Below are 21617 nucleotides of genomic sequence, written 5' to 3'. Positions count from 1 at the left end.
ACTTAGGGGGAATACATTTCGCATGTCCGGTGTGCAGCATTCCCACTACTTCATACCTAGGATTATGCAAGAGTTGTATAGGATAATATTTCTTTTTTTTTTAAAGGACAATTATATCTCATAGAAAATAATTAGCACTAAAACAAATTATAAAAATTTTATTAAAGAAAAAAATTTTCATATTTAAATTTTTTTTTTTTTAAAGAGTAGAACAGCAAAAACAATAGACTCATCAGCCAAATCTAGCTATACTTAGCAAAACTGAACCAGGTGACTTCCAAACAGAACTGAAGGCTTGATTTTGAATTGAGTTTCTAACTTTGATATTACTTATTGCAAGCCTGTACCTCACGTTTGTTATACTAATAGTTTTCAGAATGTGCACTTCATTTTTCATCCTACTGGATTAATTTGTTGCTCTCAGCTCCTTCATTTCAATCCCTTCTCCAAATATGATATATAAATGGTAGCAGACAAGGGCCAATCTGCAAATAGAGTACTTCAAACTCTTCCATTTAATTAGCTATATATAGTTCACAATTAATTCTATTATATATATATATATTTTTTTAATTCCTTTATAAAAGCTGTGTTTTCTATGCTACAAACTGACAGAAAACAGTGATTGTATCCAGGGAAAAGGGGAGCAGGGAGAGAGAGAAAATTAAAGTAGCTAGAAGTGATCGTGAATGCTATATCTTAAACGAAAATTAATATTGTGATGTGAGATGTTTCACACAATAATGTCTCCAATTATATATCAGATCAGATGCCTATATTTTATAAGTAATAAATATGAGAGAACGAAGACATAATGTAAAAACGGGAACATTGTACATATATAGCCTAGGACTTGAAAAAAATCATTGCTCTCGATGGGTGTAAAATTTGATATCCGTAAGATGGAGCCACCTGATCATAAGTAGTCCATCAACGACCAAAAAGTATATATACATGCATGTGCAACCTAAATTCCATCATAAATAATGACACATGATGATGCAATTTGCATTGAACGGTTGTTCTATAGGAGAGTTGCAATCAATGACAAGGTCTTATCAAAACAACAATACCATAGACATTAATTGTGATTAGTCTCAAATCATTTTTACATAAGAGAGGTACTATGTCCATAATATTTTTACAACAAATCATAGGTGGTTAGTTATTATTGGTTCAAATTTGAACCTAACACTAAGATTACTTTTTTGCCTTAACAATAACAACCAGTAACATCCTACCACTTAGAATTTGTTGTAAAAATATTGTAGACATATCATTTCTCTTTACCTAAGCAACTACTGATGTTACTTTTCTAATATGCTAATAACAAGGTGTCGTGTCATCTCAACAGTCATGCGAAAGAAGATTTGAAATTTATTGATTATAGACATAAATTTATTGCTGATCAAAAATATTTTACTATGTGCTTACGTACAGAGATGTATAAGATATCGTCTCGAACCGTATGGTGGTTTTAAGTCTGTCCTATAAATTAATGTCAGGACTGGCCTAGCCCAGACATGTTCCTCACCCTCCCACTTATTTCTAGTCGGCAAGTGCAAGTGGTATCATTCCCCAACGACCAAGAAATTAGTAAAAAACCAATATATAGTAGGTATATAGTATTACTGTTTGCAGGAAAGGCTAGCTTGGCTTAATAATGGAGTCTGAAGAGGGTCTCAGGTGGAGAAAGCAAGCTCTAAAACCTATCAAAACAAAGACAGCAAACAAAGAAGGAGAAGACAGTGTTAATCATCATCAGGTGGAAGGAGAGCCATTGAGTCCATCAGCTCGGTTGTTCCACGAACCACATTTTAATGTCTACATCATAGCCATCATGGGTTGCAAGACCCAAATTCGCCCGGACGTCGCTAAAGCCGGCCTGGTTCACACTTTGCTTAAGCACCCTCGCTTCTCTAGTTTGCAGGTACTAAAAATATAATGGAAATCCTCCAAACATATAGAAAATTATATACTAGTATCTATTAACTTCATTAAATCACCCTTTACATAGGTTTTATGGTACATTTTTAATAAATTATTGACTGTCCAAATTAATTTCTTCCCTTTTTTTTGGTTAAATTTTATGAAAGCCTGTTTATGCTGATTAATTTAGATCTCTCTTAAGTACAATCCAAGTCCACTTAAAAAATGGACGATTTTATTTAACTTTTTGTCACCAAACCATGGAGTTTAAAATAAATAATGAAACATAAAATTCATATGATAAAAGGAAAATATTGAATTACTTTTGCCATCCAAAAGTTCATAATATCTACCAGTCAATTGTAAAATTATAATTATTATTTTTCCATATTACTCACACACACAAAAAATACATATAGGTTGTGGAGGATGGAGGAGAGATGAAGTGGGTTCGAACAAAGGTGGATTTGGAGAAACACGTTATAGTTACTGAGCTAGATCCGAACATGGATGACGCTGACCAATATGTCGAAGACTATGTGTTTAACCTGAGCAAAAGCAGTATAGAAAAGACCCAGCCGATGTGGGATGTCCACCTCTTAAACGTTAAAACCTCAGATGCAGAGGGAGTTGCAATATTCAGGATTCACCACTCTCTTGGAGATGGAACTTCTCTAATGTCACTTTTACTCGCATGTACACGACAAATCTCTGACCCTCAGGCTTTGCCAACGGTTCCAGGAGTAGCGTACAAAAAGAAGAAGACGAAAAATGCTATGAATAGAAGCAGTGGATGGTGGATTTGGCGTTGTTTGATTGGGTTTTGGTGGGGTTGGCAGCTCTTTTGGAACACTGTGGTTGATGCTTTAATGTTTATGATCACAGCTTTGTTCTTGAAGGACACTGAAACGCCTCTCAAGGGACCACCGGGCATTGAGTTCACTCCAAGAAGAATTGTTTACCGCACGATTAGTTTGGATGATATCAAGTTAGTGAAGAACGCCATGAATACGGTAATTTTCTATACCTAAAACTCTGTAAATTTGTTTATTTTTCATTTCTTGGGAGCTTTAATTGCGCAATGGCAGAGCCTATGATTGGGGAGACAAACTATATATACATGAAATTAAATTTAACACACGTATATAGACAACTGTGTATATTTATATATATATATATATATATATATTAAAATAAATCTTATTTTTCTAATATCAAAATAAGTGGTAACTCATATATATTAAAGGAAACTGATTGTGTTACTTTCCTTTTGTGAAGATCATTTTTTTTTTCCTGAACTCTAGTTTGCCACGGATATGTACGCAAGAAATTTTTAAAAGAGAAAATAATTATTGATTTTTTTATTATAAATCAAAACATAATAATCCTTCTACACAGAAAAAATAACAATCATACTTCAAAAGGAATAATAAGTTTTAAATTGCTCAACCGTTAATGTCTCTTGTCTTCAAATATGGGATCTAAATTCACGTCCCATATATGCTAAAGAAATAATTTACTAGTGTTTTGATCTAATGGTAGAAAATAATCATTATAAAACAGGGAACACATAAAAAAAAAAAAGTTATTAAGAAATAATAGTGAATAATTTTTTTATTTATTTTCATGATTTTATAAGAAAGAAAGAGGATACTTTTTCTTTTTCTTTTTTTGAGGATAAAGAAATAAAGAGGATACTTGATTGACTACTACTGATGGAGTATAGAATAAAACACCCACATTTGAATTGAGGATTTGTATGGATGAAATACTAGAAATGAAAAATATAACTGCCTTTAGTCTATATTGACATTTTTATGTGTTTTGCAGACCATTAATGATGTTGCTCTTGGAATTACACAGGCTGGTTTATCCCGTTATCTCAACAGAAAATATGGTAAATTCCAATTTGCAGTTTAACTCTGCATTGCCCACTATATTTCCATTCTATTAAGGATGCATTTAGACAAGGAACTATTAGTTTTTGCAGAATTTGCAACTAAAAAAATGGTTATTTATAGTATAACAATTTCAAGAATTTTTTTTTTTTTTGTTAGGAAAATTTTTATAATTATAATTCTCAATTAGAATATAAATTCCTTGGTGTCAGAAGGTATAGATCAAAGCTATAATATTATTTATTTTGATAATTTGAATTAATTTTTGTTTTCTAAATTGAAATTTAACCAAAGTGCAACACGTTTTATTATTGCATTTTGTAGGTGATAGTAAGAAAGATGATGAAGCAAGTAAGACGAAAAATAATCTTCCGAAGAAAATTCGCCTCCGATCAACTTTGCTGATAAATTTGAGACCAACCGCAGGGATTCAGGTTATTATTACTTTATAGTTAATTGAGAGCATATGACCAAATTAAATTGTAGTTGTAATATAATTAAATAATTATGTGAAGGCTTTATCTGATATGATGGAGAAAGACACTGAAGCAAAGTGGGGAAACTGGATTGGATATGTCCTCCTCCCTTTCACCATTGGATTACGGGAAGACCCATTAGACTATGTTCGCCAAGCCAAGGCCACAATTGACCGAAAGAAGCACTCCTTTGAAGCTATTTTCACTTTCACCGTAGCTGAGTTGGTCCTCAAAATTTTTGGCATCAAGGTCTCAATTACTCTTCTCATTTTTTGGACCTTATTATCACACCAACCGACACACACATATATAAGAGAGAACATATAAATATATAGTACTGAAAATAAAAAATAAAAATGGATGAATATATTGTTGTTGTTAGATTAAATGATTAAATCACAATATTCTAACCCTTTAAATTTTTGTAACAATCATTAGTTTTTTTTCCAGTATTGGTCTATTAGAGCAAGAGGTTCTTGTTCAATCTACAATCTTCACCTTATCTCTCATTTATTTTTATTTTTTATTTTTAAAAAATTCACGTCTTGGGCCCTATTTAATTAGAGTAACTCAAACGGTCCACACTTAAAAAAATAAGTATCAGATTAAATGATTAAATTCAATATTATTTATTACTTTATAGGTTCCAATTAGTTCATGAAATCTCACTTACAAAAAAAAATCAATATTATTTCCTAACAATTTAAGCTTTTGGACATGATTTAATGTATGAGTAAAAATAATTATGCAAATTAATGTTTAAAAAACGTGGGTGTTTTTGAAATGCTAAAACAGAAGGCGAGTGCTCTATCTCACAGTATTCTGACTCGCACAACCATGTGCTTCTCCAATCTAGTTGGACCCCTTGAAGAAATTGGATATTATGGACATCCAATGGCTTACCTAGCTCCAACATCTTATGGTCAACCACATGTAAGTTTTTTTTTTCCCTGCAAAAATTAAAAGGAAAATGAATGGTAAACAATAAATCAATATTGGTGTTGATAATCTAAGATTGAGCTGACAAGTAGCCACCGTACCAATTTGCAGGCATTGATGATAAATTTCCAAAGTTATAGTAACAAGATGACCATTGTGCTATCAGTTGATGAAGATACTATTCCTGATCCTAAACAGCTGCGCGACGATATTGTTGATTCCCTTCAGCTCATTAAGGATGCCGTCATTCAAAAAGGCCTCATCAAGGAAGATCATAACTTAAACAAAATATGAAGCCTATTCACAGATTTCCAATTCAAATAGATTTTAAAGACTTATTCCATAGATTAATTATTGTATTTGTTGCTGATTCTATTTTTCGCAACTTTCTATTTTCCTCTCATTTCTTAACGGTTTGCTGTTGTAATATAATGTGCCTACTTTGTTTACAAAATAAATTGTATAAGAGTATAGTCATACATTTTAAAAAATAAATAGACTTTGTTTAGAAAAAAAATAGTGAGACGTTTTACTTTTACCTAACCAAATAAACAAAATAAGCTAAACAAATATAACCCCCCTCCCCCATGTAATCAAGTGTAACATGATCATGATATACTTTAATGTTGTTGGAATATTGACTTAATAAGTTTGGCTTTTCATTAATTGGACTTTCAATTTGCAAAAGACATCATCTCAGTTTTTTTTTTTTTTTTTTTTCTATTTGTATAATTCAATAATTGTGAGAGGAAACAGTAGAACCCTAAAATATTTCTATTTGAAATACCAAAATATACCAAGTAAATTACAAGGTTCTTGGCACATTGATCAATTAAACCAATAAACTGTTTTGTGGTCATATTTATTTGTGGGCTTGGTACACTTGTGTATTTGGATTTGGGTCTTACTCTCTCATGTGAAGCAGAGCGTAGAGCCTTTTTTTTTTTTTGAGAAAGAGCAGAGCATAGAGCCTTGATTTGTGATATATAACGGATTGATTCATCCTTGGGAGCCTTGCCTATAAAGGTTTTTTGCTCATTTCATTCTTGTTTCATTATCTTTGTAAGCTTCCTCTAGAAAAGCACCTTTGGTGCCTTTCTTTAATGAAACATTTCTCAGTGCGATCGTCAAGGTCATTGGGCTCGATTGCTAAGGTCATCGAGACATGAGTCTTACAGCTACGCTGTGAAGGCGACATTGTGAAGCTACTAGGATATGAAAGTGACTTCACAATTTATTTTTCCTACCTACAAATGGTATAGATACTCCTTTGGTTGAATAACCCATGAAAGTCACGAGGTGTTTTACTATTTCATGGTTTTCTTCTGGCCAAAGTTCCATGCTTTCCTTCTTCATTGGTTGGCTGCTTTTTGCATGATATCATTTTCTTCTTGGGAATCTAAGACTTTCCAAATCTATTTTTTCTATGGTGAGATCATTTGTCCCTTTAAAGTTCATCTACCGGGCAAGTAGGTCCTTCGTAGTCGTTCATCCTTGTGGCCCTCGGACTTGCGATACTGGTCTCATTCGAGGACCCCTTCCCTTGCAACCCTTTTTATTGGGTCATTTGTAACTTATTTAAGGTTCTTTCTTCCTATCCTTTTACTATTAGGCTTTTGCCTCTTATTCATGCATGGTCCCTCAATCTCTTGTTAGGATTTGTGCCCTTAAATCCTATTGTATGATACTATGTATGATATTATGACTTAATATTGTGATTGATAAAGTTATTTTATTATTATCTAAAATAATGGTAACATGAATATGAGACATTATCATATAGTCCATGAGATGTATTGTATGTGATTTATGTGAAAAGTCACAAAAGATGTAAATCACAAGTTCTTTGTAAACTCAGAATTTATAGTTCGTAATCGGTGATGAAATTGGGCATTTCATCTGCGAAGACTATAACGTGTCAACTACGATGATTTGTCTTGACCATGGAAGTGGAGACTTCTAGTTGATATGTTGATATGTTTTAAGAGTTAAAACATATTGAACAGGACCGCTGTGAGATTTATTATTCTCCTAATGACTGTCAAATGAATAATAAATCTCACGACTTCTATTTGCATGAACTCTTAATCCTGAGAGACTAATGGACCTGATCATGAAGTGTAGGTTGCTTTGATATATCAGGAGTGAGATCTGAAGTGACGGTCAAAACCTCAGTATGTTAGGCAGCCACATTTAGTGTTAATGGAACATATATTCTCAAGATGGAATTCATAGTCTCTTGATGGAGATATAAAATATTCCCTTGAGATAAGTTTAATGGTTTCAGTTATTCAGAGAGTTAGGTCTAACCACTTTAGTAAGAAATTACTAAAGTATATATTTATGAAATTTGATTTCATAAATATATAATGAATGACTTTAAAGAATTAAACTGGGTACTCAAGGATAAGATATAGTAATTTACAAAGTGGCAGTCTACATTTATGATTTTGTGTTACTACGAATATTTTATAAAGGGGTTACGTGTATAATAAAGTCTTGGGATATAATTTATTAATAAGGCCTAGAGTGCAATTATATTTATATAGTGGTATTAAATATAATTAATGGTAACTTTGGACTTGTCAAGAGTTGACGGAAAAGCCCAAGGCCCATTGGAGCTAGTGTCTTATTGGTCCATTTTGGTCTCACTCCAAGCCACACACTAAAGCCCAATTGGAAAGGCCCAATAGGCCAGCCCAATTAGATAATCAGTTAGTTATAAAGGGAGAAACATACAGAATTTTTATTTGAAGAGATTAAAAAAGAAAAAGAAACGGTGTGTGAGCGAGTGTGAGACACACTTTCATTCTCCCTTTGAAAAACTGATTGAGAGACCACACATCTTGGGCGTAAAGTGGAATTGGAGTGAAGATTAAAAGTGTTCCCAAGTGCTTCTAATCTTTGTTTTGAATTTCTCCACACCAAGGTACGCTATCTTGTTCTTAAATTCTGAAATTTACATTGTGCACGTTATCAATCATGAATGAAATAGATCCTAGTTCGTCGCTTCCGCTGTGGGTTTTGCATGAGATGCAAAACCATATTTTTTCCTTTATCTCTTTCGTAAGCTTGCTTCCATAGAACCATGTGTCCTCTTACTCCTTTGTATTCACATAAGTCCCAGGGTTTGGTTCCTTAGGTTGGGCTTGTTCTTCCAATTTTTTGGGTATCAACAACATCAAAACAAAAATCAAAATCAAATTGAAGGAAATAAGAACTTTATGAGAGTTAAGGCATAGAATCAAATCTGTTAACTTACGATCATTGTTTCTTCTAGTGTATGAGATTCATTTGCTGCAATTCTAGCCAAGTACGCTTATTCGACGTAGTCTTCTTGTAAGCCTCAAAATAGTGGGCATGGGCTAATAAGATGCAGGATAGAGAACAGATCCCAAGGTCAAAACACCAAAATGGCAATTGCCTAAGTGTTGAGGCATTTTGTTCATTTATTATGTTTCTACTTGTGTATGCAATTGGCCCCTTACACAGGAAAAAGATTTACCATGCATCAAGTGCATGTATCCCCCCTCTCACATGAGGGTGGATACACGCACCCGATGCATATAGTTAATACCACCTAGACAATAGACTTTGTGCTAGCATTTTATATTGGTAAACATCCATAAACAATGTAATATAAAACCATACTAACCTAGTAAGCAAATATTAGTGTTTTTGTTTTTATTGCTTATTTAGATTAGGTATCTTTCGTTGAAATTTTGAAATATTTGCTTCTTCCTAATATAAAATATTAAGAATATCTTTCTTTCCTTCTTGTTTTTTACAGCTAGTGTTCATATGATTCAATATCTTGAGTGTGATGTTTAACCCCATTATCATCAATAAAGCAAGTCTCTCAATGTATAATCATATTTTGATAGTAGTAATTATGCCTATTGAAAAGTTTGCATGAGAGCATTCTTAAAATCTGTAGACGAAAAATGTGTGGTTGTTTGTAGAGGAGGATTGGACCAAACCTTAAAAAAATATGGGCGAATGATCAAAGGAGGAGCAAAAGTGATTGAAGTAATAAGGTTATGTTTGGTAACTACTTTTTTTTTTTAGAAACTTGTTCTTAAGAGAAAAAATAAAAACAGATTTATTATGTTTTCAAAGTTAGAAACATGATTGGTAAACTAATTAAAGGGGAAAAATGTTTTGGGAGAATAGAAAACATAAACATGTTTGGATTGATACCTAAAAAAAAAGAAATATTTTTGAGATCATATACAAAACCTACTACCCAATGAAACTCAAATAGTAGTGAATTTATGGTTTTTCACTCATACCTCTAAATGGAGGAGCCTTTGAGTTTATATATGAGTCTTAAGCTGACCACCTCCCATCAAGATTTTGAAACCCGGACCGTTCATTAAACCATAAAAGGGAAAGGTTCAAGGTTTTTGAGGTCGAACCATGATGATGTCATAATTAATTTAATAATTAATTAAAGCCTAAATATAGATATTAAATTTATAAAACTAGAAAAATTTATTAATATATCTATATATGTGAGGAAAATTTAATGATTTTCAAGCATATATTTGATAATTAAATAAGAAAGTTAATAAAATAAAATGATAACCATGAAAACATTAAAATTTATGATTAATTTTTGAAATAAAGTTGAATATCTTTGAAGATTTTAATTATAATTCTTTTTTATTCCTTATAAGAGATGGATAATTTAATTAAGTAGAATAAAATTGTGTTAAATTGTTTTTATAAAAAATTTAAAAAAAAATTGCTAAGGGGTTGGATCGCACAGTTCTTGACTGGTTCGTGCAGTCTAGCCCCGATTTTAGAGGTTCACGGAATTAACTAAAAATACAGTTCTTTATTCTTAAAAAAACCGGTTTTATCCCGGTTATCAGTTTTCACAATCTGACTTCCCGGTCCAGTTCGGTTCTATAAACAGTGCCTCCCATAACCTTTGCCACATTCCATAGTGGGGTGAGATGGAAAATTTGAATTAATGATAGCGAGATCCTTGGAAATCATGCCCATAATTTAAGAATGTTGGTTGGTGCACGAGTATCTCATAGTTGGAGTTTGGAGTTTTTATGAGTAATGCTCTTGTTACCATTTAGTCACCCCACTATTCAAACAACGAGAATTAGATGAATCAAGCTTGGAGATTCTCTAAGGTGCCGATAATACGAGCACTCTCTTGTTAGATGAGTCAAATTGGGAATTCCCTTTTTGCTGGACAAGCCTTAGGCTGAATTGGACAAGTCTTGATGTCGACCAGAAGGACCACCCCCATTAAATAGCTTAGTTTATCCTAAGACAAATGAAAATGGTGTAAGTTCTGTGATTTGTACTCCCTTTAAATGACACATTGGCATGTCGGTTTCTTCTCATGAAGGTAAGGTGTGTGGTACTTATTCTCCCTAGAAACGGTTTTAAGCTCAAACTGGTGTGAGCTCGAAAGTACGTGGTGCCTCTTAAAAAGAGGCAAGAGGAGTCACCACCTGGTTATCGGTCCAAGAACCAAAAAATGACTTCATGAAGATCTTTCTACCAAACAATGTTTGGAGTTAGGATATAGGAGGGGAAGAGGTTAGGCACCCCAAGCCTGCTCAGCCGTAGCTGACCTTTATATATCGTTGCTTGATTTAGATAAGAGATAGATTTATCCTAGAAGTTCAAAAGTGTATGTTTGCATTTAGACCTAGGTGTAATTTAAGGGTCATGTGAGACAATTATGGAAAGCGATATAGACATGTGAGCAAGGAGGCAAAGAGATAGGTGACAAAGTCAACATGCTAGCATGGTAAAGAAAAAGGCATGTGAACATTCAAGCATATGAACATGTAAGTACAAGGAGACAAAACAACAACATCCAAGCATGTTTATGTGTATGCCCAATCATACATGTGCACGGGCACATGCATGTGGGTACCAAATAGGATTGAGAGTCTTACTCTAAAAGGGTGTTTAAGTCTTTAAGGAAGGAATATTAATTCAAGTGAAAGCTTCATTAATTGATGTGTGCTTTCCCTTTATTAGACTTGAGTTGTCTTGATTTAACATTAAGAACTTTATGACTATTAAGGCTTAATAAAGATTTGATTAATTAGGGTTTGATTGACTTGACTTTTGATATTATTACCTTTTTTTTTTTAGAAAGTTATGATATTATCACTTAGATTCCAATCAATTAACTTATTTGTATTAAAGCCCCATTTGAAATACTTTCCTTATATTTGAATAGCTAATTAGACTCAAATGAATTGAATGCTATATAACTATTGACTTTAAGTTTAGAGAGTATTTAAACATTTTAATATTTAAAATGTTTGCATTATTTATCTCTAAGACTTTTAGTTGCCTTATCGAGTTTGAATCAGCATTAAAGACTAGATGAGAGAATAGTGAGAATGAATTAGGGTTTGAGGTAAAAAAGAAAGGAAAAAGAAATATCTTTAGTATTTCACAATTAATGTTAAACAAAAAAGGAAACCAAGATAATCAGAATATACTCATTAACAAAACAGGTAAAACCAGATAAGGAAAGATAATAAAACATAGCATCTAATATAAATGAACAGGAAATGCAAGAAATTTGGTTGAGCCCAAATTGGTGTACGCTGTAAGAAGGATGCGTACGCACTCTTCTACTAGTGTATGCACTTAAGACTTAAGGCAGATTTCCAGAATACAACCAAAACAAGAATTCTAGCCTCATGAAAAGTGTGTATGCCAAGATATGGACGCATACACATCTTATCTTGTGCATACACATCTTGACGCAAATTAGGGTTCTTACTTTTTCTTGACACAAATAACAGAAATGAACCAAATTAAAGACACAATATGAAATATGTACATGCAAAACAACATATTAAGGCTTAAAAACACAAAAAGGATCTAATAATAATAATAGAAACAAGAATCAAGGAGGAGAATGTGGGTCATGGAAGAGATTCACATCTCCTCCTCGTAGCACTTACAATGATGTAGCTTAACTAGCTACTCGGCTGAAATCGACTACCACAACTGTGTGTGTGGGAGGATGAGTCGTATTACTTGATTAGGCTCAAATGGGATACCCTATTTATTGTATTTACTAGCTTGAACCAAACTAGAATTCGAATGTGGATGAGGTAGAGACTACCTCCAAATCAATAAGGATCTAAATATTGTGGTGGACATTTTGTGTTGTTGGGCTTTGATCTCTTCTGCTGTACCACAGCCCATGATTCTAAGGTAGGAGAGTTAGGACTGGCCTAAGTAAAATACACCTTAAGCCAATTTGTGCACAAATTTGGTCATCCCAGTATAGACGCACATTGGCATAAGTCTTGAGTGAACGACATGCCCACGACATGAACAACTATTATAGACGTTACAGCAGGAAATACGATATGGCAAAATAATTATAACATTTGACAAATAATACTAATGCCTAAATATAAGGACAAAGGAATCTATCAAGGTTATGGCAGAATAATACAACCGTAAATAACAATGTTACAGCAAGCAATTCAGTAATAAGGTAACAAGCTAATCGTTCATCAATCATGAGAGTAAAGCTCGTCTGCCAAAGAAATGGGCTTAGTTTTTCAGCAAACATAAGTCCAAAAAGGGAGCCGATTTCCAATGTGAGTAACCTCAAAGAAGGCTTCTGCCATAGAGATTACGTACTTTGGAAAAATGACCTAAATGGCTTAAACTTTAACTCTTAACTTCTTAGAAAGTGAGTCTGTCAAGAGGGAGAGAAATGGGTAGCTTATTGATGCATGCATGTATTCCTATCACTCATGTTTTTCTCTAGTTTTTTGTGTTTTTTTTTTCTCATTTTCTTCCTTGTTCTAGCTCTATTTCTTTCCATGATGGATGATCCCCCTTTCACTGTTCATAGCTACCACCTTTTATATTGTCTGTCATGACAGGATTTACCATTTTTACCCTTTAACCGTATTTGGCTCGTTGTGATTATCCTTTCAAGACTGCCCACTAGCCTGTTGGCTGCCCAGCCACTACCATTGCACTATGTTGGCTGCACCACGACTCATTCCTAGACAAAAATGGCTTGTCTTGTTTCTTATCTCTCTCCGTTTTCACTACTCTCATCTGGATAAGGGCTAAACATCTCCATCACCTACCTCTATAGCATGCATCAAGTGGTTCTAACTCATACTTAATTTTTTTTAGGTGAGATGTCATTCCAGTAGAATATTTCTCCTCAAAGAAGTTTAAGCAAAAACCCCAAAATAGACCCCTTCTTTCTCCCCACCGCAAGAACACACCCTCTAATACCCTTGACCCATGACCCACCTCCCATGTATTGGCTAGGTACCAGTAGGTGATGCCTAGGCCCTATGTGTATGCTCCACTTTCATCTGAATCTATTCCTTTTCTGGCCTTCACGCCTTTGATGTTGCCTACGTGTTTGCCTAATTCTGTTGTACGTTTTGGTGGGTGTTTAACTCTTGCAGCATGAAGGACATATAGGCTCTTGGCTCATGTTTTCTGCCTTTCATCTCTTTTTTGGACTAAGCATTACTTGGGCAAGAGTCATCATCTTCCAGCCAAGCCCATGTTCTCCTTTTTTGCATCCGTAGGCCTCTTGGCCATTGCTCCTACCATGTCATTCCACCTTGCCTACTATAGCTTTATCCTCCTATTGCTTCATGTTTTGTTGTGGGATCGTGGTCAACCAACTTTCTTGTAAATTTTCTACTCAAGGCTTCTCAGGCCCACTTTTCACATTTTTACCTCTCTTGGGCTTTGTTGGTCAACATTCTTGCTATACCAGCTCATTTCATTACGTCATTTTTCAGGCTACCACAACCCATTTACTACCTCTTTACCTCTTTTACTTCCATGGGCTTTTTGCCAAATCCTTTGGGCTTCCTCAGCCTAATTATCACATCTTTACTTCTCATTACTACTTACGCTTACTGGCTTTTAGGCCAGCCCATTGAGTTTACTAACTCATTTCTTGGGTTTCCTCGGCCGATTTACTCTCTCCCTACTTCTTACTAGTCTCATGGGTTTACTACTTCATTCATTGAGCTTCCTCGGCCCACTTACACCCTCTTTACCTCTTTTCATTCTTGTGAGCCTGCTAGTCATCAATCCTGTCATTCCAGCCTACTAGGGCTTGCTTTACTATTTTTTCTTCTCACTTTCTTCATATTGTTGGGCTTCTTTTACTGTTGGGCCCTTTGTCAAAAGTAGGTATCAACAAAGATCAATCTAATGCTCAGCCCTTTTGCCCTTCTAGCCTTAAAACTCTAAGTTTAGGTATTCTCTAGAAAAATTGGTAGAATTTCGATAAGGCTTGATTTTCTAACCACCCCCCCCCCCCTGGATGTTGAAAATGAGAGTATTTATAGGGAAAATGGGTAATAGACGGTCAAACCAAGAAAGATACCTTATGCACAAGACTTCATCCACCAAAATGGAATGGATGAGAAAAAGGAAAATTATATCATGTCATCTCTATGTTTTGGTACATACTTCACTAAAGGTTCTAGATGCCTACCTATGATGGATGCTCTAGAAACATTACTTGTGATAAAAGCTCAATTTAAAACACTAATGTGGAGTATGTGGAGTTTGGTACGGAGTAATATTTTAGGATTCCCAGAAGTATTTAAAGATTCTCATATTTAGTTGCAAATCACACCAGGGAATCAAATGTCAGTGGAATCTGGATTCCCCTTTTAAACCTCTCTCAGTAGGAATGTGGATTCCCTTTAAAAGAGGTGAGTATCTAGATTTCCAAACTTAAAGGAAATTTTATTTTTTATAAACTAACTATTTTAACCCTTTTTCCTTATCATTTAAGCAATTAAAATAAAATATAAAACAAATCATCAATATATTTTCCCTTGTCTTTATCTTTTCCCGTCAAAATAATATAAACAGGATAGACAACTTTGTTGACATATTCTTTAACAAAGTTCTATTTAAGTTTTATGTGTGAAAAAAAAAAGTTTGAAAGGGACTCTCCATTATTGCCAGGTACTCTCCATTATTGCCAGGTATTCAATTTTGTTGTTGTGTGTAAGTTGCTCAACAAATTATTAATAGTTTTTTTTTTCATTATTTATTTAGAGGAATATTTTTTTTAAAGGACTTGGTAATTCACATTCAAATTTAAGGATCGAATAGAAAAAATAAATAATTCATTTAAAATTCTTGGGATTAAACCAAATATTATCATCTCACATTCCTAGGAATCTTAAGAGATTCCCAATGAAACCAAACATAGAAATAGCTACGTTCTTAGACATTCAGATTGCAAGGAATCACATTCCTAGGAATCTAGATGTGGATTTTCCCGTACCAAATGCCACGTAAATGATTGTATACGCATGCCTACCTATGAGTTTAACACGGTTTGTGATGACATGGATAAATTGATCATGTGTAATAATCTATATATATATATATATATATATATATATATATATATATATATATATATATATATATATATATATATATATATATTAAATAAAATTATTTTTGTTTAGTCCAAACTTAACAAGAAGTAAAACTCTATCTCTCTAACAAGTCCAACTTAAACTCAAACTCATCATTTTTGTTAAAAAAAATTTATTTTTGTTTAATCTAAACTTAACAAGAAGTGAAATTTTACCTCTCTAACAAGTCCAACTTAAACTTAAACTTAAACTCAAACTCAAACGTTGATATTATTATTATTATTATTATTATTATTATTATTATTATTATTATTATTATTATTATTATTATTATTATTATCATCTCTCTACTTTACTAACGTGATATTTTATGATAGGGTGCAAACATATAGACATAGATTATTCTTTTAAATGTAACCCAATCTTTTTCTTATATTTTTCTATTTTTTAGTCATATATATTTTGTTTTGTTTCAATAATTTCTAATTCATGAATCATTTGATTATTTAATGTTTTTTGGTCTTTCAGAAGATTTAATATCTGAATTTTTAAATTATTTTTTGCAATATCTGAAATTGTCTGACAAAATTTTTGTAAGGTATTGTACGTTCAAACAATGGCTTCTTCATCAAATTGTAATATAAATTGAAGTCATAAAAAAGCAAATCATGTGATAGTATAGTTTCTTAATCAATTTAAAATTTTATAAAATTATTTTATTCTACCTCACAAATACGTAGGTTCTCATGTACAGCACAAGTTAGCAACTAGTTTAATTGTAGAACCCAAGTAATAACTCATAAGCTATTATAACTAAGATTTTAATATATAATAACAGAATTTGATAAGTTATCAAATTCTGTTATTAGAATTTATTAGTTCTTATCAAATTAGAATCTTATCAAAATTCCGTTATTATATATTAAAATCTTATCACCTCATATTTTCTTTGAATGATAAAATTGAAAGTTTAATATTCAAATACAATCATTATAAATGTCTATTAATTATCATGTTTCATATTTAGGTATATTTTGAAAAATTGTTTCTAGAAAAAAAAAAAAAAGATATATTATGAACATAAGAAAAATTTACCAAGTCTTATCCTTTGTAACAGTAAAGCTGGCAGCTAGTGTTTGAAAGTTTATTTATACTATATATAATCTATTCTATTTATAAGAGAATTTTCCTCTTTTAATTGGACTTAATTTTATGTTGTTCAAAAATATTATCATTAATAAAAAGTAATTTCATTTAAAAATAGGGTCATAAATGTCAAATAATAAATTTCATTTTGAATTCAAAAAGAAAATTCATAAAATTTAGAATTTTTTTTCCTTCACGTTCAAAAAAGAAATTACAATTACTATCTATCTCTAAAGTTTATCATTTTTATTTGTTTGAAAAATATTTTTTTTTAATTATAATAGATGCAAATTATCTATACTATTAATAAAGGGCTTCCCCTATTTGGATTCTTCATTTTTTAGTTCAAAATGCCCTTACACCTCTATGATTAAGTAGAGAAAAAACTAAAGGATAATTCAGTAAAAATGCAACTATAACTCCCACTAAAACATTGCCTAAAAAATATAATCACTCTCCTGTTAATTTTCAAATTATTTTATCCATTTATATATTAAATTCTCAAAATAAAAATTATATATATATATATATAAAATAAAAACACATTTTTTTCTTTTAGCTAAAATAAATCTTATCGCAAGCGCAAAGTGTGTGTAATGAAGCTAGTTAACTTTTACTAAAAAAAATAAAATAACCTCTGAGCACGCGTTAGCGCAAGACTAGTATATAGTATTGTTGTAAAAGTTTCAATATCTACCGTAGAAAATCGCGGAGTGAGTTTCCGGTTCTTTGGGCCACAGTTGTAAACTTCCGCGGTTTGACTAAAAGCTGTCTTTGGCAATAACCAGCCTGCCGTAATAGTAATATTACAGAGATACCTGCACGTCTTAATGCCTTTCTTAAACAACACGAAGAAAATTTAGAAAGTGTATTATTACAGTTTTCGGTATTCAATAAACAAAGGAACACCGCCAATCCTTCTCATTCTTGTCAATGTTTCTTATATCCACAGTGTCTATTTATTTGATCTATTCAACCTTCGAAATCTGAAGAAGTCTTTTACATATATTTTAAGGGTGTGATGGAATGGTCTGCTACATCTGCTACAAAAGCTTATCTCGATACCCTTAAACTGGTAAACTTCTTTTCCAAATCTCCATTTTTCTTTTTCTTTTTTAATTTATTGTATATTTGAATATGACCCACAATTCAGTTTTTGTTTTTGACTCGAGGTTCTTTTGAATATGTATGGAATGTTTCATTTTTTAGGAATAATTTAAAACAAGGCCAGGCCTAATTAGCATTAAATTCTTCCCATTTTTTTATCGACTTTTATCCATCTTTTCTTTCTTTTTTTTCTTGTTCTATTTATGCGTTTTGTTTTCAGAAAAACAATATGGTATCCAAACAAATCGTTATTGTGATTGCCATCTTAATTATAAAAGAAACATATCCAAGCATTTTAGTGAATAATTTAAATTATATTTTGTGTGATTTCGAGCATGATGAGGGTGTTCAAGAAAGAACATATTAGTAGTCCCTTAAAGATGAAATTATTCCATCATGTTCATATGATAAGAATTTTTGCTTTCTTTGTAATTGTGTATGTATGTCTCCCTAAATTAGATTTTGAGATATGGTGTTAGCATCATTTTTTTTTTTAATATGAACGTGCTGTAGAATGATTCTCTTAATTATTATGTTAAAAACCAAAAGGATTAGAATTCCACACATTCTTATTGAACATTTGGACTTCTTGCAAATGAAACATTAATATCCTTCTTGTTGAACATTTGGTTCCACACATTCCATTAACATCGTTCAGTGTAACAATCCCAAGAGACAAAGTGACTCAAGGAAGACACCAGAACCTGGGAGCAGTGAATTTGTATCAGCCTTAGCAGCTGGCATGAAATCTAAACTCATAGTGGAGGTAGCATCTGGTGTTTCCCCATCAACTATAGCCTTAGCAGCTGCAGCGCGAGAAACTGGTGGGAGGTTAGTGTGTATTCTTCCAGAGCCAGTCCTTTGTGAATCAAAAAGAGTAATTAAAGACTTGGGTCTTAAGGACCTGGTGGAATTCAGAACTGGAGACCCCTCCGAGCTATTGCACAACTATGAGAACATCGATTTCTCTCTTGTTGATTGCAAGAATGAGGGGTACACTAGGTTTCTGAAGTTGCTAGATGTTAATCCTAGAAGGTCAGTGGTGGTTGCAAACAACTTGGTGGGTGAGAAAAAAGGGTTGGAAGGCCATTTGAGAGGAATGAAGGAAAAGGTTGTAGTGAGGTCTCTGAAGCATCCTATTGGGAAAGGCATGGAAGTTACTATGATAGGCAGAAAGGAAGAGACTCATAAGAAGGAAGGGGTTGGAGGTTGTGGTCGTTCTGGAATAGGAATAAGATCATGTGGTTCCATGAAGGGAACTGGCGGTAAGAGTAAATGGATTTTCAAGGTTGATGAGGAGAGTGGTGAGGAACATATTTTCAGAATGCCTAAATCAGTATAAGCCAAATTTGTTTGGCGGGAATGATAATATTATGCCCCAGAGTTTTGCATAAAAAAATCATATTTCTTATGGTTTAAAATCATGAATAGCAAGGCAAGAAGTCTTCAATCATGCTAGTAGGAGACATTATCATCGTTCTCATCCTCTGAAATCTCTCATGAGATTTTGCAGCACGTAAGCTTCAAGTTATGTTATTCTAATAATCAATATCATTGCTCCTCCACATTGCCATAGAGGACAAGCATGGGCTTTAGTAGATTGTTTTCTGTGAATCAGCATAGCCCTCCTTTTAACAATGTTTTTGGCTAGAGGGGATTTGTGGAGTCTGAGTTCTTCATGTTTGTTGCCTCATTAGGTTTTGTGTAGCACTAAATTTGACCTTGCAACCATGTCGCCTAGTTTCAACTAGACAGTGGAACTAATTTCAGTGTCATCTATCCTATCTTATGTACAATGAAAGTCATGTTGTATTTTTTTTTTTTCATTGTATACTTGGGGCAATAATGCTTAATGTATTGTAAAAATGAAGTGATCTATTTCTTAAATGATCATTAATAAAGAAGTAGACGCATTGCAACGAGCTTTTTAATTTAATTTTTAGCTTATTTTGTTATATGTATAGCTTATAAAATCTCACTTTTTCAAGTATATTTTAACCTAACTTTTAGCAAAAAAACCAATCAACAAAAAGTCAAATAAACTAATACCAAATAAACACCGAAGAGTCTATCTCGTAGAGTGTCCATTTGAGAACAACTTATTTAACTTTTTGTTGAAAACTTTTTGCTGAAAGTGTGTTAAAGTATACTTATACCTTGAAAAAAATTTTAAAAGTAAAAAAAGCTAGAAAATGTGAGGTTTTAAAAAACTATACATAAAACTAAAAGCTAAAAGTTGAAACTGAGGCCAAGCGGACTTTGCCATAAAGAGATTTTTGTGCTAAAAAGTACTTTAAGACAAAAATTAGGGTGTTTGGCAATCCACTAAAAAAAGCTTTATAAGTCCATGAAGCTGAAAACAACTTTAATATTGAAGTTGAAATTTGGAGATTTTATGGAAGAAAAAATAATAATAGACTTTACAACTTACTGTTTATATTTTTTAAATTCAACTTTAAAATACAAGTCACTATAATTTGCCAAGCACTCAAAACACTAAAGACTTTTTTCCATTAAAGTTCTATTTGGCAAAAGCTCTAACACTGAAACTCTATTATGATCAGAGCTCCAAAGCTGGAGCTCTACCTCCTACAACAATGCCAAACGGGCAATTAGGAGCCCTTTCCCTTGAGGGAACAAAAAGATCTATTATAGTGGGGTTCATTTATCTTATGAAGATGGAACCCTTACTGATTGTAAGAGCCTCTTTAAGGAACTTGCCCCACAAGATTGTTGGCCTTTGATAAGGTCAAGCTTCTTTGTTACAGATCTATTTGCATTAATATATTCCTCTCTCGAACCAAAAAAATTACATCTTACAAGTCTTTGGAAACATGAGTAGTAATAACTTGTTATAGTTTCAATTTTCGGAGCTTCTTCTATTATCTTCCTAGTTTGTTGATTTTTTTTTTTTTTTTTACTCTAATTAATAAAGAATGAGATATTAAATTTTTGTTTTTTTTAAATCTCCAATATTGTCTTTGGTTAATATTGCATCATCTTTAAATTGAGCCCTTTTATTTCATTTTTGCTAAAATACAATTTTTCATACTTTAAATTTGGACCAAATTCAATTTTCTCTCAAATAACTTTCCATCCATCTGTCATTAAAGAAATGGTAGATGTGAGTTATGTGATGAATAGAGTATCACATTTTGAAAACTATCATGCCACAAAATAAATTTAATTGAATACAGAGGAAATTATGAAGGGATAATTACAATAAACCTACCTATGGCATGGCCCGTTTTCACTTTGCCTATCCGTGGTTCAATCATTTACACTTTGTCCACCTAAACTTCAATCCATTACCCACATCTGTTAAAATCAGAGGTAAAAATGTATTTTATCTTCACTTTTTATGTCTCTCTCCTCTAAAAACAAAAAATAACAGAAAAACTCAAACAAACAAGATCAAAGAGGGGGGGGGGGGTCTGTAGCTTGGGTTCAAGAACACACTTGCTCTTGGTATGAACAGTCTTGAGCCAATCAATCCAAATAAAATTTTCATATTCGCACAAATCCTAAAAACATTTACAAAAATCCTACACTTGAAAGCGCTCTACTCTATTTTCACAAAAATCCTTTCAGACACTTTCATTATTCACAAAAATCATACAAGGCTTCACCTTAGTTCTCTCTCAAATCTCAAACCAAAACCAAAGCAAACCCCTCTTCAAAACCTAGACCCACCACACAAATATAACAAGACTCAT

The 21617-nt window shown here is 32.7% G+C and overlaps 2 protein-coding genes across 3 annotated transcripts; both read left to right on the top strand.

Annotated features, from left to right (window-relative positions):
• Positions 1–1514: 1514 nt before the first annotated feature.
• On the top strand, positions 1515–5759 carry LOC142614965 (wax ester synthase/diacylglycerol acyltransferase 11-like). The gene is made up of 7 exons (XM_075787613.1): positions 1515–1930; positions 2349–2942; positions 3760–3826; positions 4152–4261; positions 4343–4552; positions 5099–5236; positions 5354–5759. Exons 1-7 carry the CDS (start codon positions 1664–1666, stop codon positions 5534–5536), a joined length of 1569 nt encoding a protein of 522 aa, XP_075643728.1. The 5' UTR covers positions 1515–1663; the 3' UTR covers positions 5537–5759.
• Positions 5760–17602: 11843 nt separating this feature from the next.
• LOC142617672 (uncharacterized) lies at positions 17603–19817 on the top strand. Of its 2 annotated transcripts, none has more exons than XM_075790625.1 (2): positions 17603–17869; positions 18575–19817. In XM_075790625.1, the coding sequence occupies exons 1-2, from the start codon at positions 17816–17818 to the stop codon at positions 19241–19243; spliced, it is 723 nt and encodes a 240-aa protein (XP_075646740.1). In that variant the 5' UTR covers positions 17603–17815; the 3' UTR covers positions 19244–19817. The 2 variants fall into 2 exon arrangements, with proteins under 2 accessions (XP_075646740.1, XP_075646739.1); XM_075790624.1 differs by having other exon boundaries at positions 18560–19817.
• The last annotated feature ends 1800 nt before the right edge of the window (positions 19818–21617 follow it).

Source organism: Castanea sativa, chromosome 11 (assembly GCF_040712315.1).
Source record: "Castanea sativa cultivar Marrone di Chiusa Pesio chromosome 11, ASM4071231v1".
Classification (NCBI taxonomy): domain Eukaryota; kingdom Viridiplantae; phylum Streptophyta; class Magnoliopsida; order Fagales; family Fagaceae; genus Castanea; species Castanea sativa.
Note: the sequence above shows the minus strand (reverse complement) of the source record. Positions and strands in the feature narration are given on the sequence as shown.